Source organism: Salvelinus sp. IW2-2015, linkage group LG13 (assembly GCF_002910315.2).
Source record: "Salvelinus sp. IW2-2015 linkage group LG13, ASM291031v2, whole genome shotgun sequence".
Taxonomy (NCBI): Eukaryota; Metazoa; Chordata; class Actinopteri; order Salmoniformes; family Salmonidae; genus Salvelinus; species Salvelinus sp. IW2-2015.
This window is the reverse complement of record NC_036853.1, coordinates 4,894,462-4,918,341: the sequence shown is the minus strand read 5'-3', so window position 1 is coordinate 4,918,341 and position 23,880 is coordinate 4,894,462. Positions and strand designations below refer to the sequence as shown.

Below are 23,880 nucleotides of genomic sequence, written 5' to 3'. Positions count from 1 at the left end.
CCCCCCCCACACAAATTAAATTGCAAAAACGAATTGCATTAGTACTGTACAAAGTTAGAGGTGCGCTATTTGATAGATTCCCCCGCTCCCCCTACCTCGCTTCCAGTGGGGAGACCTGAGGTCAACCTACCCCCGTCCCCCTTCCCCATCTCGTACTTCTGAGTGGGAGACCTTCCCAGGCAGTAGCCTGCCTAGCTCACAAACTAGAATCAGGGCGCCCACTCCGACAAGGTTAATTGACCCACAGTCCCACACGGCGACATTATATCATTGACGTGACATGCAAATGAGCGATAGAAAACCGATCGCGCAAATGTCAGCATTCAKAATTGTTWAWTTTTTTTTGTGTGGGCGCCCCATGCCGCCCCCGGCAGATGCCGCCATGTCACCTATGAATAAATCTGCCACTGCGGATATGCTTCAGACAGACCGACAACTACATTTCCTCTCAGATTAGAGATAAGGATTTGCAATGCTGTTTGCCACTTACTGTATCCAGTTCGCCACATAATTGGAATGTGTAATAAATCAATTGATATAAAAAGCCATGCAAGATTTACCAGGCATAGGCCAACAGTATCAGGCATCTACACTCCCTGTGCGTTCTCCTGTAGTCTTTCCATATTTGTCTCTACCAATTTCCCAGTGTCCACATTAATAAAGACTGTCAGTGTGACAACAGCTGTCTGCATGGTGTTATAATCACCATGCCTGTTGTCATTATTTGAAGCCAGCCATGTTTGGAACTAACAAAGTGGTGCCCCTATAAAACCCCAGGGACCAGTGTGCAGTGGGTTATGGCTTTGGTGAATTAGTGTTCATTTGACTGATTGAGAAACTTGATTATGAACCTAGAGGAGTCACTGCTGTTGTTTAAGAATGGGCACTGCCATCCCCTCACTGTCACCACTGTAGAAGTGAGATATGTACATGTACATGTACAGTAGATGCTGAGTACTTATAAACCAAACCACCATGTTTTGTCATTGTCAATGACTTGAGGAGGGATTTGGTTGATTGAGTTATTTTGGGGACCATTACGGCTGGTGTCAAACTTAGGGGGTGCTTCAATGTCACAACTGAAAACTATTGTTCATTGTAAATAGTCATAACAATTGTCAATAATGCTAACGTTACTGTATAACGTTCTACTCATAGAAATGTATTCTGTTTCTATGGTTTTACTATACCATGGTGACTGTTTGAAAACAACAGTTGAAAAAAGTACATTTCACTTTCTAAATGAGCAGCAAGAAAATGATTCAAGACTGTATTTATGTACTCTGAAAAAAGAAAGAACGTTGAAGATATGATGATCCTTATACAACTTGATGAATTGACTTACAATTGACATTTTTCTTGTTATATTCCCATCCATTCATTATATAAAACATTTTGCGTTTACTTTGTGTTATTATATAGTACGGCTGTCAGAGTTAATCAGTTAACTTGAGTTAACTTTTTGTAATTTTAGTGCACACGTGATTAATCGCATTGTCTGAAAGCATTGAAAAAAAAACGGAAAATATCCAACATACATAAAAACAACAATTTTATGTCAAAACAAGTTGACATTGAGGTTAAAGAAAGTATGCTTGATCAATTTACCTGATTTTGCTTACCAGTACTTTGGACAAAATCAAGACGCCAATATTCTTAAAATGCTTTTTGTATGAACATTCTTAAATTACAGCTCAATTTGAGCAAATTCTGAATTTGAGGTTGAGATTAATCGCTGCAAATCCTGCTATTAACTCAATTGCATTTTTWAAATCGTTTGACAGCCCTATTATGTTTAATGAAGCCAGGTGGCTCTTTGTGTTTAATAAATACTAAATGTGAACTATACATTGTGATAGTAGGCTTAGTAAATGTACAACTATTTTCATATAACTGAGTGGTTCAGTTCATTTGACCTTACATTAGAGGAGTAGCCTAGGCCTAGAAAAGTGGTAGCTTATTGATTTCCATTGTTCTCTGTACCCCGCTCACTAATTCACCTGACTTGTATATTCATAAACCAAGTTGTTAACAATTAGCCAAATGGTTTGGACATTATTATATATATTTTTTATCTGTGGACTATTCCAATTTGATTTTGCATTGTCTATTATCTTGTAGTGGGCAATTAAGTCGGACACACAACCACAATAAACACTTTATCAACCATGTGGCCAAACTTTGTCAATATTGACAAGATTACGCACAGTAAACGTAGGTTATTTTAGAGATAGGTCTGGTCAACCTTTGGCACCTGACGTTTGTTTGCGCATAGTGAATCCAGAGTGAGTTGCCCTCGCAAAGGATGAAAATGAACTATTCTGTCTTGTTTGATACAACTGCACTACGAGTGAGTGTTGAGAACCAAATAAACTCTAGTTTCATATAGGCTGTAGAAGTAAAACAACAAGTCATCCGCGTCGAGGAGGACTAAAACACCGGAGTCTACTGTTGTACTTGACAAGGTCCCCTAAATCAAGCCGCAATTCTGCATTGTAACCAGGTAATTACTCATAAAACAGTTTATTAATAACATACAACAATTATTTTTTACGAAGCAACTACACTATTAATGTAGCCTAATTTGTTTAGCCTATTTATTGTGCCCAAGCAAGATCTTATTCTGTGACCATTGAGTATAATTAAATCAAGTGAGGTCTCAGCAAATGACTGTCTGCATTGTCATAGGCCTATAGCCTACGTACTGATAATTGGGTAAAGTCATAAAATAAGTATTTGATCATGTAGTGTCTTTGGGTGTCTGGAAAAGTTCTCAACAGTCTGTCAGAAGGATTGCTATTGAATGGATGGACAAATGTTTTTTTCTCAAAGACTAAAATACACATGTGAATAGCTTATTCCATTTACACTAAATGGTGCTTTGCTATTCTTTATGTAAAACGGAGGCTTCACTGATGCAAGTGTGCAAAAGAAACAAAGTGACTTGTAAACTCATATAGTGGCAGAGACTATGAAGAATAAACATAGGAAAGTAAGGGTTTCAGCCTGTTAAAAGTTTTAAAAACATTCAAATGAAAAACTAAGGTATTGGCTATTCTCCCATTATAAACAATGTATATGAACAAAAAGTAAAGGCAACTAAATAAATAAAATGTAGGCCTATTTGTATTATTATCATCAGAAACTAATATGACTGTAGGACCATCACCATGTTGTATCTTTCTCCACAGTCTTCAGAGATGTCTTCCACACTTCCAAACAGCCCCCTGACCACCTTTGTGTTGAACACAGGTGACGGAGTCCCAGGGGCAAGAATGGCCCTCAGTCTGCACCGACTGGACTCACTCCTAGTCATCTGGAACCTAGTGACTGTGAGGGTAGGGTGAATAGCTCCTGTTATAGGCCTACTACCTAGTGACTGTGGGTAGGGTGAAAGCTGCCTGTTATAGTCCTACTACCTAGTGACTGTGGGTAGGGTGAATAGCTGCCTGTTATAGTCCTACTACCTAGTGACTGTGGGGTAGGGTGAATAGCTGCCTGTTATAGTCCACTACCAGTGACGTGGGGTAGGGTGAATAGCTGCCTGATATAGTCCTACTACCTAGTGACTGTGGGGTAGGTGAATAGCTGTCGTTATAGTCCTACACCTAGTGACTGTGGGGTAGGGTGAATAGCTGCCTGTTATAGTCCTACTACCTAGTGACTGTGGGTAGGGTGAATAGCTGCCTGATATAGTCCTACTACCTAGTGACTGTGGGTAGGGTGAATAGCTGCCTGTTATAGTCCTACTACCTAATGACTGTGGGTAGGGGAATAGCTGGCCGTTATATCCTACTACCTAGTGACTGTGGGGTAGGGTGAATAGCTGCCTGTTATAGTCTTACTACCTAGTGACTGTGKGGTAGGGTGAATAGCTGCCTGATATAGTCCTACTACCTAGTGACTGTGGGGTAGGGTGAATGGCTGCCTGATATAGTCCTACTACCTAGTGACTGTGGGGTAGGGTGAACAAGCCGCCTGATATAGGCCTACTGTCTCACTCTTTTCTCCCTTTGTGTGTTGCATATACCTTTGGGATCTAGTTAGCCTAGCTTCAGGCCTATTTGTGAAATGTTCACTGCTATTATTAATAGTGATCGACTGATAATGCATGGAGATGCACTACCTTTAGACCAACACAAACTTCTACAGACGCACCATTAAGAGCATCCTGTTTCTCCAGAGGGTGGTGCAGTCAGCCCAACGCATCACTGGGGGCACACTGCCATGCCTCCAGGACACCTACAGCACCCTGTGTCACATGAAGGTCATCAATGACCTCAGACACCTGAGCCACAGCCTGTTCACCCTGCTACCATCTAGAAGGCGGAGATGGTACAGGTGCATCAAAGCTGGGGCCGAGAGACTGAAAAACATCTCCAAGCTATCAGACAAATAGTCACCACTAGCTGACCTTCTCCCAGTACCCTACCCTGAACMTTAGTCACTGTTCTAGCCGCCTACCACCTGGCACTTTACCCCCCCCCACCATAGAGACTGCTGCCCTATGTACATAGTCATTGAACACTGGTCACTTTAATGTTCACATACTGCTTTACCCACTTCATATGTACGGTGCATAAGGAAAGTATTCAGACCCCTTCACTTTTTCCACATTTTGTTACGTTACAGCCTTATTCTAAAATTGATTAAAATAATTTTGTTCCTCATCAATCTACACAATAATAACAAAGCAAAAACAGTTTTGAAATTTTTGCAAATGTATTGAAAATAAAAAACGGATATATTACATTTACATAAGTATTCAGACCCTGTACTCAGTACTTTGTTGAAGCACCTTTGGTAGCGATAACAGCCTTGAGTCTTCTTGGGTATGACGCTACAAGCTTGGCACACATGTATTTGTGGAGTTTCTCCCATTCTTCTCTGCCGATCCTCTCAAGCTCTGTCAGGTTGGATGGGAAGCGTCGCTGCACAGCTATTTTCAGGTCTCCCCAGAGATGTTTGATTGGGTTCAAGTCCGGGGTCTGGCTGGGCCACTCTAGGACATTCAGAGACTTGTCCCGAAGCCAATCCTGCATTGTCTTGGCTGTATGGTTAGGGTCGTTGTCCTGTTGGATGGTGAACCTTAGCCCCAGTCTGAGGTCCTGAGCGCTCTGGAGCAGGTTTTCTTCAAGGATCTCTTGCTTGATCCTGACTAGTCTCCCAATCCCTGCCACTGAAAACATTCCCACAGCATGATGCTGCCACCCCCATGCTTCACCATAGGGATGGTGCTTGGTTTCCTCCAGACGTGACACTTGGCATTCAAGCCAAAGAGTTCAATATTGGTTTCATCAGACCGGAGAATCTTGTTGGTCATGGTCTGAGAGTCCTTTAGGTGCCTTTTGCCAAACTCCAAGTGGGCTGTCATATGCCTTTTACTGAGGAATGGCTTCTGTCTTGCCACTACCATAAAGGCCTGATTGGTGGAATGCTGAAGAGATGGTTGTCCATCTGGAAGTTTCTCCCATCTCAACAGAACTCTGAAGCTCTGTCAGAGTGACCATCGGGTTCTTGGTCACCTCCCTGACCAATGCCCTTCTCCCCTGATGGCTCAATTTGTCTGGGCGGCTAGCTCTAGGAAGAGTCTTGGTGGATCCAAACTTCTTACATTTAAAAATGATGGAGGCCACTGTGTTCTTGGGGATCTTCAATGCTGCATACATGTTTTGTTACTCTCCTCCAGATCTGTGCCTTGACACAATACTGTTTCGAAGCTCAACGGACACATCCTTCGACCTCATGGCTTGGTTTTTGCTCTGACATGCATTGTSAACTGCATTGACAGGTGTGTGGTTTTCCAAATCATGTCCAATCAATTGAATTTACCACAGGTSGACTCCAATCATGTTGTAAACACATCTCAAGGATGATCAATGGAAACAGGATGCACCTGAGCTCAATTTCGAGTCTCATAGCAAAGGTTCTGAATACTTATGTTTAATACATTTGCATTTTTTTTTTWWACATTTCAAAACCTGTTTTCGCTTTGATATTATGRGGTATTGTATGTAGATTGATGAGGGGAAAAGTATTTCATCAATTTTAGAATAAGGCTGTAACGTAACAAAATGTGAAAAAGTCAAGGGGCCTGAATACTTTCCAWATGCACTGTATTTACTGTATTCTAGTCAAACATAAGCATTTTACTGCACCTGCGATAACATCTGCAAAATATGTGTACATGGCCAATAATTGATTTATGCAATTGAAAAGATACAAACATACTAATTTTGGGCCATGTCAATTTTGAAACTTGAATRTATGACAAAAACCCATGCAGAATCATCAACGTTCTCATTATTTTAGAACCACCGACGAAGATGGTCGCTGTCCTGGACTCATCACTACAAAAGCGTTCACGCCTGGGATGTATAAGATGCGTTTTGAGACTGGACAATATTGGGACAGTTTGGGTCACAACTCCTTCTACCCATATGTTGAGGTAAGTGGKTATCAGCCATGGACGTATCAATACACCTACTAATACATTTGCCCTGGAGGAATTTCCGCAATTTTTGAAAGATTAAAACCAACAAACCCTTATTATGTTCTGTTTCTTTCTCTTTTTTTTCTTCAACAGATTGTCTTCACTATAACAAACCCAAACGAGAGATTCCACTTGCCCCTGCTCCTGAGCCGCTTCTCCTATAGCACGTACAGGGGAAGTTAGAGCCATCTCTCGTCTGAGCCTCTGCCCRCACTATACCATGGATGTGGTTAATCGAGCTAAAATGCTTACATGTCGAGTTGATGCCTAAGTGGTCGAGTTACTGTTGTTTGAAATAGTCATGATGATGAACTGAAGTCAAATGGCTATCACGTGCTGAATATTTTGCTTTTTGTCTGTTCATCATGAACGTACATATTTTGTAATCTACCTGTCAAATTGCTCATCCATGATGCAATGTGCGTGTGTGTTTCTCAGCCAATCACAGAGCAAGATCGAGCTCCGCAGAAAGACTCAAAGTYGTCCTATTCGCGCATAAATGAAATAAAGTTAATTAAAGCTGTAAACTTGTAATTATTGAACACATATCATCCTTGATATACTGTATTTTAAATATTGTTATATTTTACATGCAATTGTTGACCATACCCTAAGAATCAATGGAAAAACATTTACATTCCAATCCAGATTGTCAGGCATAATTTTGGTCAATTTATTGGGGTCCTTAGTGGTCTTGCTCTGACATTCTTGCTCTTGCAGTATGTAATGACTGTGGCTGTTATCCAACACTGTCACACTGTTATCCAACACTGTCACACTGATGAACTGTAAGAAGCCAGAATATCTAGAACATTTGATATTTTTTCAAAGAGTGGAGGGCAAGTGCCAGCGGGAGAATGGCTCAAATGTTGGGGCTTCTCTCGACGGCTGCTTTGCCKCTACGGATCGCAGTGAGAGCATGTGTACGCAATTCAGTGTCAAGGAACTTCTCTGTGCTGCCCGGCTATCGTGGCTCCACGGTCAGGGTAAGGTTGTTTTGTGTTCGTTAAACCAATTGAAATTAGGCATTAACTAATTAGCCATTCTAGCTAGTTCTATACAACACAAACACTGGCTAGAACTGTTATTGTGCTGTCAGAACTGTGTGCCGATATTAGTTAGCTAGCTAGCCTAGCTACTACTAGGCAGTGCAGTAACGTTAGGTCAACAGACTAGTTAGCCAAGTTAGCTATTAGCTAGCTAGCTAGCTACACAACCAGTTATAAATCAAACTCTTTACCATAATCCGGATGTTATGCTTTCCTCCTCAGAGGCTTGCTCAAAGTAAGTTATTGTCACCTGATGTAAAGATTACATCTCATGGACTACTGTACTCCACTGAGCCGCCAAAAGGTAAGACAAGAGACATGTCTAGAAGTGTCTGTTACATAAAATCATGAACTGCAGTGCTATAGAGACAAATGTTAGTGGTATGCAGTCGAATGAAAATATTTTTTATCTGAGTGATATCTCCTCAAGGGGAATATTGGTCTACGGGTTCAACCTAGGTTACCCTGACTAGATCTGCCAACCTAGATGATGTTCCTTGGCTCTAACCAACAGTGTCTGCCTGGAGTGGACTGATCTAATGCTGTCATTCACTTTTGATTGGCAGATGGTAAAGGGAAGGAATCAGGTGGCAGTGGAGGCGGAGGGAAAAGAGGAGGAGGGAAAGATTGGTGGAGCCGCATGCAGAAGGTGTGTGATGTGAATGGTCTGTCTATATAGTATTACACACTATTCTATGAGGGATATTTCAAATCAAATTGTATTTGTCAGATGCACCGAATACAACAGGTGTAGACCTTACAGTGAAATGCTTACTTACAAGCCCTTAACCAAMAATGCAGTTTTAAGAAAAATAAGTGATAGAGTAAAAAATAAGAAAATAGAAAAATAACAAATAATTAAAGAGTAACAATAACATAACAGTAGTGAGGCTATATACAGGGAGTACCGGTACAGAGTCAATGTGCGGGGCCACAGGTTAGTCGAGGTAAATGAGGTAATATGTACATGTAGGTATTTACATGTAAAATTAAGGAGCGGGTGGTATTGTTTGTGTGTGGGTTAAAAGTTTATTTGCCACTTGCACAGGATACAACAGGTGTAACTTTCCCAACAGTGCAGTAATAATATAGATCATAAAAAATAGAATAAAACACAAGARATTCGAGATAAGATGAAGAAACACGAGAATGCAAGTACACTGAGTTTACAAAACATTACTGTACTTTCCTAATTTTGAGTTACATCCCCTTTTGCCTTCAGAACAGCCTCAATTTGTCGGGGCATGGACTCTACAAGGTGTCAAGTGTTCCACAGGGAAGCTGGCCCATGTTGACTCCAATGCKTCCCACAGTTGTGTCAAGTTGGCTGGATGTCCTTTGGGTGATGGACTAYTCTTCATGCACATGGGACACTGTTGAATGTGAAAACCCGGCAGCATTGCAGTTCTTGACACACTCATACCAGTGCGCCTGGCACCTACTACCATACCCCATTCAAAGGCACTTAAATCTTTTGTCTTGCCCATTCACCCTCTGAATGGCACACATACACAATCCGTGTCTCAGTTGTCTCAAGGCCTAAAAATAATTATTTAACCTGTCTCATCCCCTTCATCTACACTGGTTGAAGTGGATTTAACAAATGACATCAATAAGGGATCATAGCCTTCACCTGGATTCACCTGCTCAGTCTGTCATGGAAAGAGCAGGTGTTCTTAATGTTTTATACACTCAGTGTATATACAGGTCAGTACCATTCTCAATGTGTAGGGGTACTGGAGTGATTGAGGTAGGTATATATTTGTGTGTGACGTTCTATGGTACTGGATGCAGATACCTCAACATGTTGACCTTTCCTCTGCCTTTCTAGGGTGACATCCCATGGGATGAGAAAGACTTCCGTGCCCTGGCAGTGGTACTAGCTGGGATATCCTCTGCCACGCTCTACTATCAATTCAGAGACACAGGCAAGGAGATCACTTGGAAGGACTTTGTCCATCGCTACCTTGGCAGAGGAATGGTGAGAACAAAGTACAACAATTCAGTGAAGAATAGGGAGATACTGTTTATAGAAATACATGTTGTTTATTAGTACAATCATAATGCCAAGGTGATGTAACTGCTCAGACACAGAATTTTTTTGTTTCCATTATTTTGTTATATAATTTTTTTTGTATGTCGCTGTCTGTGCACTGCAAGAATAGGCCTTATGCATTGTCTGTTCTCTACACAGGTCGAACGTTTAGAGGTTGTCAACAAACAGTATGTCCGAGTCATTCTAGTACCAGGAGCAGAGGCTGATGCGGTAGGTGAAAATTCCATTCTCTGGAATCAGAACAGTGACTCACTTAGCGTGATGAATCACTTGATGAGTTCATATTCATGTCGGTGTGAATAAGGGCTTTCAGTAGGCTTGATCAAACTAGATTAAATGAGGAAGTTAGTGTTTTGTGAATACAACACTTGAACCGCCATAGCCAACGGCCGCTGACGTTTTATTTTTTATTCCTTCTTTGACTTTTTCTAAGTGTTTGTAGTTTACTGTTCATTTGTCAGAATTTGGAAATTAAAAACTTTTGTGTTTGTGGAGCCTTTTTACCCCATACATTTTTTTCTTAACCCACCAATGTGCTGTAGGACGTTGGTACCCAGCCAGGCGCTAATGTSTCTCTCTCCTCACTGAATGAATGACRAATGGATGAATGGGTGATAATTGTGCACCTTACTTCACAATGTAATTTAAATGAGGCCTAACTGAATGATAAGCAGGGTGAAGAGGTTTAATTTAGAAAAACAATAGTGTAATGATGAGTTTGTGTTATGCCTATTTGTCAGCAGCAAATCATTTGACCTTGCGGGTTGATACCATTCTCTGTAACTGAACGTAAATAATTACTATAACTCTTATTACTAATCGAATCTACAAATAAAGTTTATTAAGTGGATTACACTAATCCACTTAAGGGAAACTAAAATAGGCTATAGGCCTATGTTTTTTCTAGGACTTATTATATTATACAAAACATATCCTTGACTCTATCTAAACAAATAACTTTTGTTATTTTTTTAATTGATATATTTCCACAAATATTTTGTCATGCAATTAATACTTTACAATAGTTTATGCACTCTTTATCAAGCGTTGGTGCTTATGTTTGCGGACCTTGCAGGTTAATATGCATCTGATGCATATGCTAAAAGGGGACACTCGGCAACATTCTCTAGCCGATACTGATAGGCTGAAAGGTTATGGTGGTAAAGAGTATCCATTGACTTGTTGTGTTGGTGGTCTTTCCCCAGAGCTATGTGTGGTTTAACATCGGTAGTGTGGACACCTTTGAGAGGAACTTGGAGGCGGCTCATCACGAGCTGGGCTTGGAGCCCTCTCATAGGGCAGCTGTCATGTACAACTCCGAGAGTGATGGGTGAGTTAATGCCGACACGCACACACGTATTCATGCCACAATAGGGCTAGACTATTTCTCACTCTGAGATTTGTTTTGAAGCACACTCATATGTCCAATTTCATGTACAAGCTAACATTTTAACTATGACTGTCATCATTTTACAATTTCCTTCCTCCTACAGGTCATTTATGATGAGCATGATCCCCACCTTGCTGTTGATTGGGTTCCTGCTTTTCACCCTGCGGCGGGGACCAATGGGAGGAGGCGCTGGGGGTGGAAGAGGTGGTCCCTTCAGCATGAGCGAATCAACAGCAAAAATGATGAAGGACAACATCAACACCAAGTTCAAGGATGTGGCCGGCTGTGAGGAGGCCAAGCTGGAGATTCTGGAGTTTGTTAACTTCCTGAAGAACCCCCAGCAGTACCTGGACCTGGGGGCTAAGATCCCAAAGGTAAGGGATGGGACAACTCGGGCTGGGCGGTATACCGTATGTTACTATATACCGGTATTGATGCACGGACCGGTTTTTACTTTACTTTCTATAATGGTATTTCAATGTTTGGTTTGTTAAATGTGATACGCAACTCTGGCACGTGTACTGTCAGTTTTTATAGTTGACTGCGTTTGCTTCTTGAGTTGTCTCTCTCCCTCTCCTCAAACTGCTGCATGCCGCTCAGCACACCAAACCATGCACCCTGTCACTTAAGGAGTGAGCAGTTGATCGACCACGGAGTCACAAGCACTTTCTTGTCGTTCACTCTGCATGGTCAGATGGATGCAACAATGTTGGAGTACCACAAGCGTTCTATACACTTAGTGGTTTGCAGACAGTAAGATACACAAACTATCTACTACTTTGTGTTTTCTTAGCAAGGTGTTGCTAAAATAATTTGCTAATTGCTAGTTAGATGGCTAGCTAGCTTGCTAAATGTGCTAACACAGATAGAACAATGAGCCAGATCTTTCACCGGATGTATAAATGTGAAGCATCCGAGTGGCGTTTCCACTCACTACCAAATATGGTGATGAGAGAGCCCAGTGGACGGCAGTGGGAGGAGATGGACATTCGCTAACATTCTGCAAATTCTATGAAACATCTGATCGCCATACAGTTTTCTGTTTCCAAAACTAGAATCTGTAACAGAGTGGACTGTGTTTTGTAGACTTTACCCTTTGCCAAAGCTTCTAAAAAATTACGTTGTTTAGGAGGAGTGCAAGTGCAAATTGAGTTATTGCACACCCGCACTTCAGAGTAGGCGTTCCTTAACGGAAATATGCAAATAAATTGTAGAATGCGCCAATAGGATCTTACTAGCTCATGCTTGGCTCTGCCTACCTCCTTGCTTATTCTGCCCATTATGATTAATTTGCTCCCATTGGAAACAACAGGCTCTGGTCTATCTTGGGTTAGTTTAAAAAATATTTTGTACTATGTGTCAGAGCAAATGTAGCTAGCTAATACTGCCTGATACCAGTGCTGCTGTAGGCCTACAGTAGATAAGCATGTTTGTGCAACGGTTTATTATCAAAGAGGAATAGGCGAGGCATGAATATGTTGGCTAGCTAGCGACATGAAGTTAGAAAACATGTAATGTAACATCTAATGAAGGTCACCTGGAAACCCTGACCAACACTTTGGTTCCTATCCTGTCAATAATTCCTCCCTGGTTTATTAATTCGTTGTCATGTGAAACAATAATGCATTCAAGGTGCTGCCCACTAAATTATAACTATAGTATTAGAATAATAATTTTATTTCCATGATTCCAACAGTTCACCAATTAACTAGGCCTATATTTTCTTTCTTGTATCATGCTGCGTTGCACAGTGCGGAAATGATAATCCAAGTGCGGGAAATGTAGAAATTGATCAAAATGCTAATTTATGAGTTTTTTTTTGTTTGGACTTGGATTGAACAGTATAAATGGAGAAAGCCCCATTTTTATAATCACTTATTTGCCACCCTAGGGTCATGAACTACTCATAAAGCATATTGAGAACTTTTATTATTTTAAACATAAAATCCCTTCAAATACAATCATACTGTCGTAAAATTTCAAAAGTATCGTGATATGATATTTTGTCCATATCATCCAGCCCTAGGGACAACATTAGTACCTGGACCTGGGGGCTAGGCTTGGGCAGTATACTGTATACTGGGCTATTTGGAAATAGCCATGGGATGGTTTTTCAATACCATTGAAACTATTTTACGTTTTTCAATACATTTTTATATTTGTATATCTACTTTTTAAGTAAATACCTGCAGTCAACTTGTGCAATACAGGGAAGAGAAAAAGCAGATTTGTGTTTAATTATTTTCCATTATGAAGCTTACCATAGTTCCCTGAACAGTTAAGCCAGTCATGTGCTCTTTTGTAAATAGTACAACGGGTGAAAGCGGGAGCAGGTGAGTCCAGCTGTGTATTGACAGGGGTCGCATTTTATATTGAAGCCAAGTATTGTGCCACTATAGAAAATACATTAGTGCAACACATTCAGCAGAAAATAGCTGAATTTTCATAAGATGACAGAAGTTCAACGCTATAAGTAAATTAGCTTACTATGAAAAAGCAAGGTATTTTTTGCAAAAACTATGCATGGCCATCATATTTCCAATGTTTATCATAGAATTGTGCGTTAATGTGACCCCTAAGTTTAACTTGCTTGGGAAACTGTAAAGTCCATGGAGAACAAGAGCACCTCCTCCCAGCTGCCCACTGCACTGAGGCTAAGTAACACAGTCACCACCGATAAATCCATGATAATCGAAAACTTCAACAAGCATTTCTCAACGGCTGGCCATGCCTTCCACCTGGCTACTCCAACCTCGGCCAACAGCTCCGCCCCCCCCGCAGCTACTCGCCCATGCGTCCCCAGCTTCTCCTTTACCCAAATCCAGATAGCAGATGCTCTTTCAGAACATCTGCTATCAAAACCTGGACCCATACAAATCAGCTGGACTTGACAATCTAGACCCTCTATTTCTGAAACTATCTGCCGCCATTGTCGCAACCCCTATTACCAGCCTGTTCAACCTCTCTTTCATATCGTCTGAGATCCCCAAGGATTGGAAAGCTGCCGCGGTCATCCCCCTCTTCAAAGGGGGAGACACCCTGGACCCAAACTGTTACAGACCTATATCCATCCTGCCCTGCCTATCTAAGGTCTTCAAAAGCCAAGTTAATAAACAGATCACTGACCATCTCGAATCCCACCGTACCTTCTCTTGCTGTGCAATCTGGTTCCGAGCCGGTCACGGGTGCACCTCAGCCACGCTCAAGGTAATAAATTATATCATAACCGCCATCGATAAAAGACAGTACTGTGCAGCCGTCTTCATCGACCTGGCCAAGGCTTTCGACTTGTGTCAATCACCATATTCTTATCGGCAGACTCAGTAGCCTCGGTTTTTCTGATGACTGCCTTGCCTGTTCACCAACTACTTTGCAGACAGAGTTCAGTGTGTCAAATCGGAGGGCATGTTGTCCAGTCCTCTGGCAGTCTCTATGGGGGTACCACAGGGTTCAATTCTCGGGCCGACTTTTTTCTCTGTATATATCAATGATGATGCTCTTGCTGCGGGCGATTCCCTGATCCACCTCTACGCAGACGACACCATTCTGTATACTTCTGGCCCTTCCTTGGACACTGTGCTATCTAACCTCCAAACGAGCTTCAATGCCATACAACACTCCTTCCGTGGCCTCCAACTGCTCTTAAAGCTAGAAAACCAAATGCATGCTTTTCAACCGTTCGCTGCCTGCACCCGCACGCCCGACTAGCATCACCACCCTGGACGGTTCCGACCTAGAATATGTGGACATCTATAAGTACCTAGGTGTCTGGCTAGACTGTAAACTCTCCTTCCAGACTCATATTAAACATCTCCAATCCAAACTCAAATCAAGAATCGGCTTTCTATTTCGCAACAAAGCCTCCTTCACTCACGCCGCCAAACTTAACCTAGTAAAACTGACTATCCTACCGATCCTCGACTTCGGCGATGTCATCTACAAAATAGCTTCCAATACTCTACTCAGCAAACTAGATGCAGTTTATCATAGTGCCATCCGTTTTGTTACTAMAACACCTWATACCACCCACCACTGCGACYKGTATGCTCYAGTCGGCTGGCCCTCGCTACATATTCRTCGCCAGACCCACTGGCTCCARGTCATCTATAAGTCCATGCTAGGTAAAGCTCCGCCTTATCTCAGTTCACTGGTCACGATAACAACACCCACCCGTAGCACGCGCTCYAGCAGGKATATYTCACTGRYCATCCCMAAAGCCAACACCTCATTTGGCTGCCTTTCCTTCCAGTTCTCTGCTGCCTGTGACTGGAACGAATTGCAAAAATCGCTGAAGTTGGAGACTTTTATTTCCCTCACCAACTTTAAACATCTGCTATCTGAGCAGCTAACCGATTGCTGCAGCTGTACATAGTCCATCTGTAAACAGCCCACCCAATTTACCTACCTCATCCCCTTACTGTTTTAATTTTTTTTTACTTTTCTGCTTTTTTGCACACCAGTATCTCTACTTGCACATGATCATCTGATGATTTATCACTCCAGTGTTAATCTGCTAAATTGTAATTATTCGCTCCTATGGCCTATTTATTGCCTACCTCCTCATGCCTTTTGCACACAATGTATATAGACTCATTCTTTTTTCCTACTGTGTTATTGACTTGTTTATTGTTTACTCCATGTCTAACTCTGTGTTGTTGTCTGTTCACACTGCTATGCTTTATCTTGGCCAGGTCGCAGTTGYAAATGAGAACTTGTTCTCAACTAGCCTACTTGGTTAAATAAAGGTGAAATAAAATTAAAATAAATAAATATAAGTAAGTAGCTGAATTAATAAGGATGACTGGGCATCCATATTGTTAGATTTCTGCTGTGTTTGAGAAGTCAAATCCCTTTGGATGAGTTATCTGTAGGCTTGATTTCCTTGCGTTGTTTTTCTCCTCTCCGTTCTCGGCCTGTCCGCTCTYCCCCCCCTCCTCGGAAGGCCATTTCCCTAGCGACTCCACACAGACACCACTGGTCACATGCTGCTCCAGTGCYGGTACTGTTTTTGCTTTAGACAAGTATGCATCAACTTTGTTCAGTTACACAATGTCACTCGTTCACATTCGCTTGTAAATGTCCAAACTCACCAAAAATGACATTTGGTTGTGCCTCGTTTTTTCTGTTTGCGCTATTCACTATTACTTGTGATACATTTTGTTAGCATTCTGGTAATAGACGCCCAATGGGCTTTTTAATTTATTTGTAAAAAATTGCACACACTTCTGTACTAAACCGGTAATACCGTAAATCCCGGGATGAGAGAAGGACAGTATTACGATATGAACATCTGGATACAGCTCAACCCTACTGGGGACCAAGATCCCAAAGTTAAGGGATGGGACAACAGCCCAGCAGTCATACTAGTCTTGAAACACCTTTAAATGTAGGAAGAAAATGCCTTTTAATTTTAGATGTAGTTTGCTGTCTTTTCACAGCCCATGAGAAATGAACATTCCATTATACTGGTATTTTAAATCTCATGTGTTGTGCTGTGTTTTCTCAGGGTGCTGTGCTCTCTGGACCTCCAGGCACAGGCAAGACCCTGCTGGCCAAGGCCACAGCAGGAGAGGCCAACGTCCCCTTCATCACTGTCAACGGCTCTGAGTTCCTGGAGATGTTTGTGGGTGTTGGGCCTGCCAGGGTGAGTTCACACTAGAACCAGAGGGAACACTTGCACCTGACTCCATAACATCTSTTTTCAAATCACATGATGTGCATTTTAGATCATAGCTGAAAATAGCTGTATCTACTGGCTAGCTAACCACATAGATACATTTCAATCCATTTTACTTGAAATGCATTGCTTACTGTGAGGATGTGAATGAAAATGTTTTAGAGACTTAGTATTGACTGTTTCCCCCCTGTAGGTGAGAGACATGTTTGCCATGGCCCGGAAGAACGCCCCCTGTATTCTGTTTATAGATGAGATAGACGCCGTGGGTCGCAAGAGGGGCGGGGGGAATTTTGGTGGCCAGAGCGAGCAGGAGAACACTCTCAACCAGCTGCTAGTGGAGATGGATGGTGAGTATGGGTGAAATGAGATCGCAAACTATCACACTCTCTATCATATTGCTGGTTAATCTCATAGATGTCCCCTATTTATGAAATAATAACTGTTATTATGTAACATTGGCGCTCTATGATGTCATCTGTTATAAAGCTGTTATTTTCTGCCATTACTCTAAAATGTTTACTTAATGAACTGTAATGCATATACTGTGAGGGTAATTCCCTAGTGTTTTTCTTCTAGGATTCAACACCAGCACTAACGTCGTCGTCCTGGCCGGCACCAACAGACCAGACATCTTGGATCCTGCACTCATGAGGCCTGGCAGATTTGACAGGCAGATTTACATAGGTATGGAGTCTTTCAATTGAACTGGAGCTCAGGCTGTGCAGTGATAATTTCAGTGAAATGTCAACATACAGCATATTGATATTCATATTGACAAGGACTTCATAACACATTTAGAACCCATACATAACAATTTCCTAATCAGCAGACTAAATGAGCGTTTCACRAAATCCAATACATGTCCATGTTTCAGGCCCACCTGACATCAAAGGCAGGGCGTCCATCTTCAAAGTGCACTTACGGCCCATCAAACTGGACCCTGCTATGGACAAAGACGGACTGGCCAGGAAGATGGCTGCCGCCACACCAGGTTTCACAGGCAAGTTGAGCTGCTCTGTGTGAGAGATGGCATGTTGATTATCATGTCAATGTTTTTGAAACATCCTCACTGTCTTCCTGTCTTCACCAGGAGCCGACATAGCTAACGTGTGTAACGAGGCTGCCCTCATTGCTGCTAGACACCTCAACCCACATGTGGAAGGGAAACACTTTGAGCAGGCCATCGACAGGGTCATTGGAGGTGGGTTGTAATGTCTTCCATGTTCTTGTATTATTATGTTATCTCAGCTTTGTGAATCAGTGTTAATTAAATCAACAATGGCTATGACAATAAATATTTCTCAACAACCTATTTCCCCTGAGAAAACTAATGATGATAACGAGACGAGATGCCATGGAAAAAAACTAACATTCGTTTTCATTTTAATTGACTAAAATGTGACGAGATGAGAAATCCACTTGACTATTGGACATTCAATTTGACATAAACCCGCTGTGCACAGGTGTCTATTCCACATTGAGTCAACGTGGAAACAACGTTTATTCAACCAGTGTGTGCCCAATGGGAAGCTTCTTTTCATCTGTTTAGTCCAATCATAAGCATGCATGCCAAGTATTTAATGCAATCCTCTCATTGGCAGAATTAACGTCTTTCAGTTGCGTGATCCGATTGAGACGATCTGCCCGGCTCTCCCACACAGCTCCCAGGCACTCATTCAGTCACTCGTCAATCTTTTGAACTGATGGGCAGCCAGCTAGTTCCTTCAATTGTAACTAGCTTAAACTAGAAACAATCATTTTTACCATCTCTTGCTTTCATGTAGGCTTTGAAAGTAAAACAAATGCACTGACTAATATGTGACTAAACTGACTAAAACTAGACAAATTGTCCCAGAGTTTTAGTCAACTGGTTATAACTAAAAATAAGAAGAATGAAATGACTAAAATTGGACTTAAAGGTGTTTTAGTCATAGACACTAACACACACAAAAAAAATAACTAAATCTAAAATAGCTGACAAAATGAACAGTGTTGTGAATGTCCCATCTTTAGGATGAGGTGAGGTGTGGATGATAGTAGAATGGTGAAGATATAACACTGCTGCTGTCTCTCTCTGTCTGTAGGTCTTGAGAAGAAGACCCAGGTTCTGCAGCCCAATGAGAAGAAGACTGTAGCGTACCATGAGGCTGGCCACGCCATAGTGGGTTGGTTCCTGCAACATGCCGACCCACTGCTGAAGGTACAGTAACTCCCTCTTTTAAAGGCCCGGTTTTGTTTACCTGGCTGTTTGGTTGGGTGTTGCTAACCAGAGAAATATATTTTTTTTTACTAGCACATTTGCATGTGACTTTCATAGTGCAGTTTTGACACTGCACACAACAGACAGCTCAGCTGCACCTTGTGTTGGTGTGAATAGAGCAGTGTTTCCCAAACTCTGTCTTGACCCCCCCCCCCCCACCCCCCGTGTGCACATTTTGTTTTTTGCCCTAGCAATAACAAACTCTCCCAGTACTGTCCAGTCTCAAAACGCATCTTATACATCCCAGGTGTGAAATAGTGTACAAATCATCCAAGTCCCACTGCAGTACTGTTCACATGGTCATACTGAACAGTTTCTAACATTGGCTTGCAGACGGGTCAATTGACAGTGTCTGTCACACAATTGGATCACAGGTTGGAATATGGGGATATTGAATGGATTTGAGTGGGGTTCTAAAATAATAACTTTGATTCTCCTGTATGGGTTTAACACATATTTAGGTTTCAAAATTGACATGGCCCAAAATGAGTACGTTTGTTTTAATTGCATAAATTGGTCGAGTACACACACATTACATGACCAAAAGTATGTGGACACCTGCTCGTCGAACATCTCATTTCAAAATCATGGGTGTTAATATGGAGTTGGTTCCCTCTTTGCTGCTGGAACAGCCTCCACTCTTCTGGGAAGGCTTTCCACTAGATGTTGGAGCATTGCTGCCGGGTCTTGCTTCCATTCAGCCATGAGCATTAGTGAGATCGGGCACTGATGTTGGGCGATTAGGTCGGGCACTGATGTTGGGCGATTAGGTCGGGCACTGATGTTGGGCGTTTAGGTCGGGCACTGATGTTGGGCGATTAGGTCGGGCACCGGCACTGTGATGTTTGGGCGATTAGGTCGGGCACTGATGTTGGGCGATTAGGTCGGGCACTGATGATGGGCGATTAGGTCGGGCACTGATGTTGGGCGATTAGGTCGGGCACTGATGTTGGGCGATTAGGTCGGGCACTGATGTTGGGCGATTAGGTCGGGCACTTGATGGTTGGGCTTTAGGTCGGCACTGATTTGTGCAGGTCGGGCACTGATGTTGGGCGTTTAGGTCGTGATGTTGGGCGTTTAGGTCGGGCACTGATGTTGGGCGTTTAGGTCGGGCACTGATGTTGGGCGTTTAGGTCGGGCACTGATGTTGGGCGTTTAGGTCGGGCACTGATGTTGGGCTTTAGGCTCGGGCACTGATGTTGGGCGTTTTAGGTCGGGCACTGATGTTGGGGCGTTTAGGTCGGGCACTGATGTTGGGCGATTAGGTCGGGCACTGATGTTGGGCGATTAGGTCGGGCACTGATGTTGGGCGATTAGGTCGGGCACTGATGTTGGGCGATTAGGTCGGCACTGATGTTGGGCGATTAGGTCGGGCACTGATGTTGGGCGATTAGGTCGGGCACTGATGTCGGGCGATTAGGTCGGGCACTGATGTCGGGCGATTAGGTCGGGCGATTAGGCTTGTCGGGCGATTAGGTCGGGCGTTTAGGTCGGGCGGATTAGGTCGGGCGTTTAGGTCGGGCGATTAGGTCGGGCGTTTAGGTCGGGCGTTTATAGGTCGGGCGATTAGGTCGGGCGTTTAGGTCGGGCGTTTAGGTCGGGCGATTAGTCGGGCGTTTAGTCGGCGCACTGGCACTGATGTTGGGCGTTTAGGTCGGGCACTGATGTTGGGCGTTTAGGTCGGGCACTGATGTTGGGCGTTTAGGTCGGGCACTGATGTTGGGCGATGTCACTATTCTAATGCCATGTGTCCCTTTTCTCTTCCCCTAGGTGTCCATCATCCCCAGAGGGAAGGGTTTGGGGTATGCCCAGTACCTCCCCAAGGAGCAGTACCTGTACACGCGGGAGCAGCTGTTTGACAGGATGTGTATGATGCTGGGAGGACGTGTGGCTGAACATGTCTTCTTTGGGAAGATCACCACTGGAGCCCAGGACGACCTGAAGAAGGTCACCCAGTCAGCCTATGCACAGGTACCCTACTGTATGGCATTCAGAGGAAAGTTCAAGCGTTGCACTTTAATTGATAGCTAAGCTAACATTTCAGCCTCACAGCCTCAGAGATTTCAGAATGAATCCCCAGAGCTTTTAAAATGAATCCCCAGTTACAATAAAAAAACAAAGCAATGGTTAAAAAAAGCTATGGTTACTATTCAACAGTGTTGATAGGAGTTTGTCTTAGGAAATGTTACTGTCTATTATAAACTGGGTGGTTCGAGCCCCTGAATGCTGATTGGCGGATAGTCGTGGTATATAAGACTGTATACTACAGGTATGACAATGTTTATTTTTACTGCGCTAATTACGTTGGTAAACAGTTTATTATTAAGCACCTCAGGGGTTTGTGTTATATGGCCAATATACCACACCCCCTCGGGCCTTATTGCTTAATTATCTCACAGTACCTGTTGTATTTCTGATCCCCACATCTCTTCCTGTCTCCAGATAGTGCAGTTTGGGATGAGTGAGAAGGTAGGCCAGGTGTCTTTTGACCTTCCTCGGCAAGGGGAGATGGTGATGGAGAAGCCTTACAGCGAGGCCACTGCAGAGCTCATAGACCAGGAGGTCAGAGACCTGGTGGACAGTGCCTACCAGAGGACCATGGAGCTGATTGTGGACAAGAGAGAGTGTGTGGATATGGTGAGAATTGCATTGACCTATGTGAACATCACGTAGTTCTAATGTTTTCAGATTACTCTGCCATGTCATGCTCGACTGTCAAGGGCACACCCGTCTAGATTTAGTTTTCTTGCTGGGCTTAAAGATGGGAAACGGCACCACTGACCGCCCCACCACCGTTGTTATTGTAGCAGAGCTGAGGAGCATTGTGCAGCATGGTAAAGAAATGATGGCAGTACATATTGTGCTCTTCTATCACGTGTGCAATGATGTCTGATGAGGAAAAAACTGTGTTGATGGTTTGCAGTAACTTCTATGTTGTAATATCTCAAAACGTATGTGACCGTTTCACCTGTAAGGATGGCAGCTTTAAGATCAAACAGAAATGTAGTAGTCCCTAGAGCTGCTGTCTGGCTCTTTCTCATGTCCACCCTGTGTCATGAATGCCACTGGGACCCCACCGTTCCTCTCTCTTCACCCCAGGTGGGGAAGCGTCTCCTGGAGAAGGAGGTCTTGAACAAGGCAGACATGCTGGAGCTGCTGGGGCCACGGCCATTTGAGGAGAAGTCAACCTATGAGGAGTTTGTGGAGGGGACAGGCAGCTTTGAAGAGGACACCAGTCTGCCAGAGGGCCTGAAGGACTGGAACCAGGAGAGAGGGGACCTAGCTGAGGAGCTGGACACAGCCAAGGAGAAACAGGCCCAATAGGCAGGACAAACGGTGACAGGCAACCTCTTAACCCAACCTCTGTCTTAGCACACACCAGTCATGTAGCCTAGGCAGAGGAGGGTTGGGTGATTTAGCATAGTACACTGCCCCCGGACATATTTATCTCAGTGCAAAACAAACTTTCAATCAGAATGCTAATCTTTTAATGCCTTATTATTGGCCATATTGGAGGTGAGCCTCATGGTACTCAAAGGCTAATTTAATGGACAGTGGACACATTGTTTTTGAGAGATTTGTTCTTTTTGCGAGTTGCATGTTTTCTCTTTCTCCACATAAATAAGTTTGTCAACTGAATCATGTACATTTGGCTCGTGTTTTGATATCTTCAGCTATTTATTTCAATAAAAGGGGCTTCCTCCCAACTATTTCTTTCCCTCCCTCAAATGAATGCTACATTTCAAAACGTGTCGTTCATCTCTATATACCAATGACATAAAGGTACTGGTTATGAACAATGTTAATATCCTAGTTCATCAAAATGCTTCTGGCAGAAAGATAAAAATATACTCCACTAGATGTGTTGAAATGTGCACTGTCTCTTCCATCTCTCAGCCTTGCACTGGTCATTTGTGATTAAGCCCTCACACTACAACTGTATAGTGTGGTGTTAAGGCCAGTTTATACCTGGTGCTAACATGGTTCCTTTTTCCTGATCTTGTCTACATTCTGATTGTGCCCGTATTTCCAGAAATGTGTCTATTATCCATCCACTGTTTCTGGATTGTGACCAGATGTCCTGTTCCTACTTTTATGCAAATTATTTCACAGCTATCCTTTCTAAATATTTATTGTAAGACCTATTGATGTACTCAGTCAATGATGCCACTTAGAGGGCAGAATAATTATTTAAATGGTTTCTCTGTCCAGATCTGTCCAGATAACACTTGTAAGGTATTCAGACACAATGCGTGGGCAGGATGATCTGATCACAATCGGTCTTTTGATTGTCTACATGTCTAAAAATGTGGGCACAATCAGAATGTGGACAAGAGCAGGACAAAGGACGCAAGTTAGAATCATGTATAAACAGAGCTTTAGATGTTCTGCTGTTGTTGATGTACAGTATTGCTAGATGCATACATCTCTACAGAATTGTAAACAAATTATTTTATTGGGTGATCTGTGTGAATCAGGAAGTTGCTACCTCACTTTAAAGCAATATATTCAACTAAATTTCTCTCATAGGTTTGTGAAAATTGTCCCCCTAGATATTTCAGGATTTCCAGTATACTGTAGTTGTCATTACTACTGATCACCACTGAAGATCTCTAACAGCTTAGAATTACAGAGGTAATAATCTATAATACATTTAGTTTAAAATGTGGTTGTGTGTAGTTGAGGGTTTTTGGATTGTGCACTGAAGGTAAGTTTGCCTGTTACTATACAGTCAACCTCTTGTTCTCCAGTTACTGGGGATGGACCGAAAGAGCTTTTCCATTTGTATTAAAAAGATAAAGGTTCTGTGTACGAAAGCAATGGCTATACTACAATGTATAAAACATGTTTTTGTTTGATAAATAAATGCAGTGGTGAATTTTCTCAGTATCGGTGTGTTTCCAGTACAAACTGCCATCAACCATTTGCACACGTCACAGATAATGTCCCTCTGT

The 23,880-nt window shown here is 42.6% G+C and overlaps 2 protein-coding genes across 2 annotated transcripts; both read left to right on the top strand.

Moving 5' to 3' along the window:
- The first annotated feature begins 2,249 nt into the window (after positions 1-2,249).
- LOC111972374 (5-hydroxyisourate hydrolase) lies at positions 2,250-7,020 on the top strand. The gene is made up of 4 exons (XM_070446077.1): positions 2,250-2,503; positions 3,192-3,343; positions 6,313-6,448; positions 6,587-7,020. The coding sequence occupies exons 2-4, from the start codon at positions 3,201-3,203 to the stop codon at positions 6,674-6,676; spliced, it is 369 nt and encodes a 122-aa protein (XP_070302178.1). The 5' UTR covers positions 2,250-2,503; positions 3,192-3,200; the 3' UTR covers positions 6,677-7,020.
- A 197-nt stretch (positions 7,021-7,217) lies between these two features.
- Positions 7,218-23,808, top strand: LOC111972005 (mitochondrial inner membrane m-AAA protease component AFG3L1). Its single transcript, XM_023998828.2, has 16 exons — positions 7,218-7,479; positions 7,765-7,846; positions 8,109-8,191; positions 9,374-9,523; positions 9,737-9,808; positions 10,804-10,928; positions 11,092-11,362; positions 16,495-16,632; positions 16,859-17,012; positions 17,242-17,349; positions 17,540-17,665; positions 17,756-17,866; positions 18,750-18,865; positions 20,696-20,896; positions 21,368-21,562; positions 22,025-23,808. Exons 1-16 carry the CDS (start codon positions 7,351-7,353, stop codon positions 22,247-22,249), a joined length of 2,286 nt encoding a protein of 761 aa, XP_023854596.1. The 5' UTR covers positions 7,218-7,350; the 3' UTR covers positions 22,250-23,808.
- The last annotated feature ends 72 nt before the right edge of the window (positions 23,809-23,880 follow it).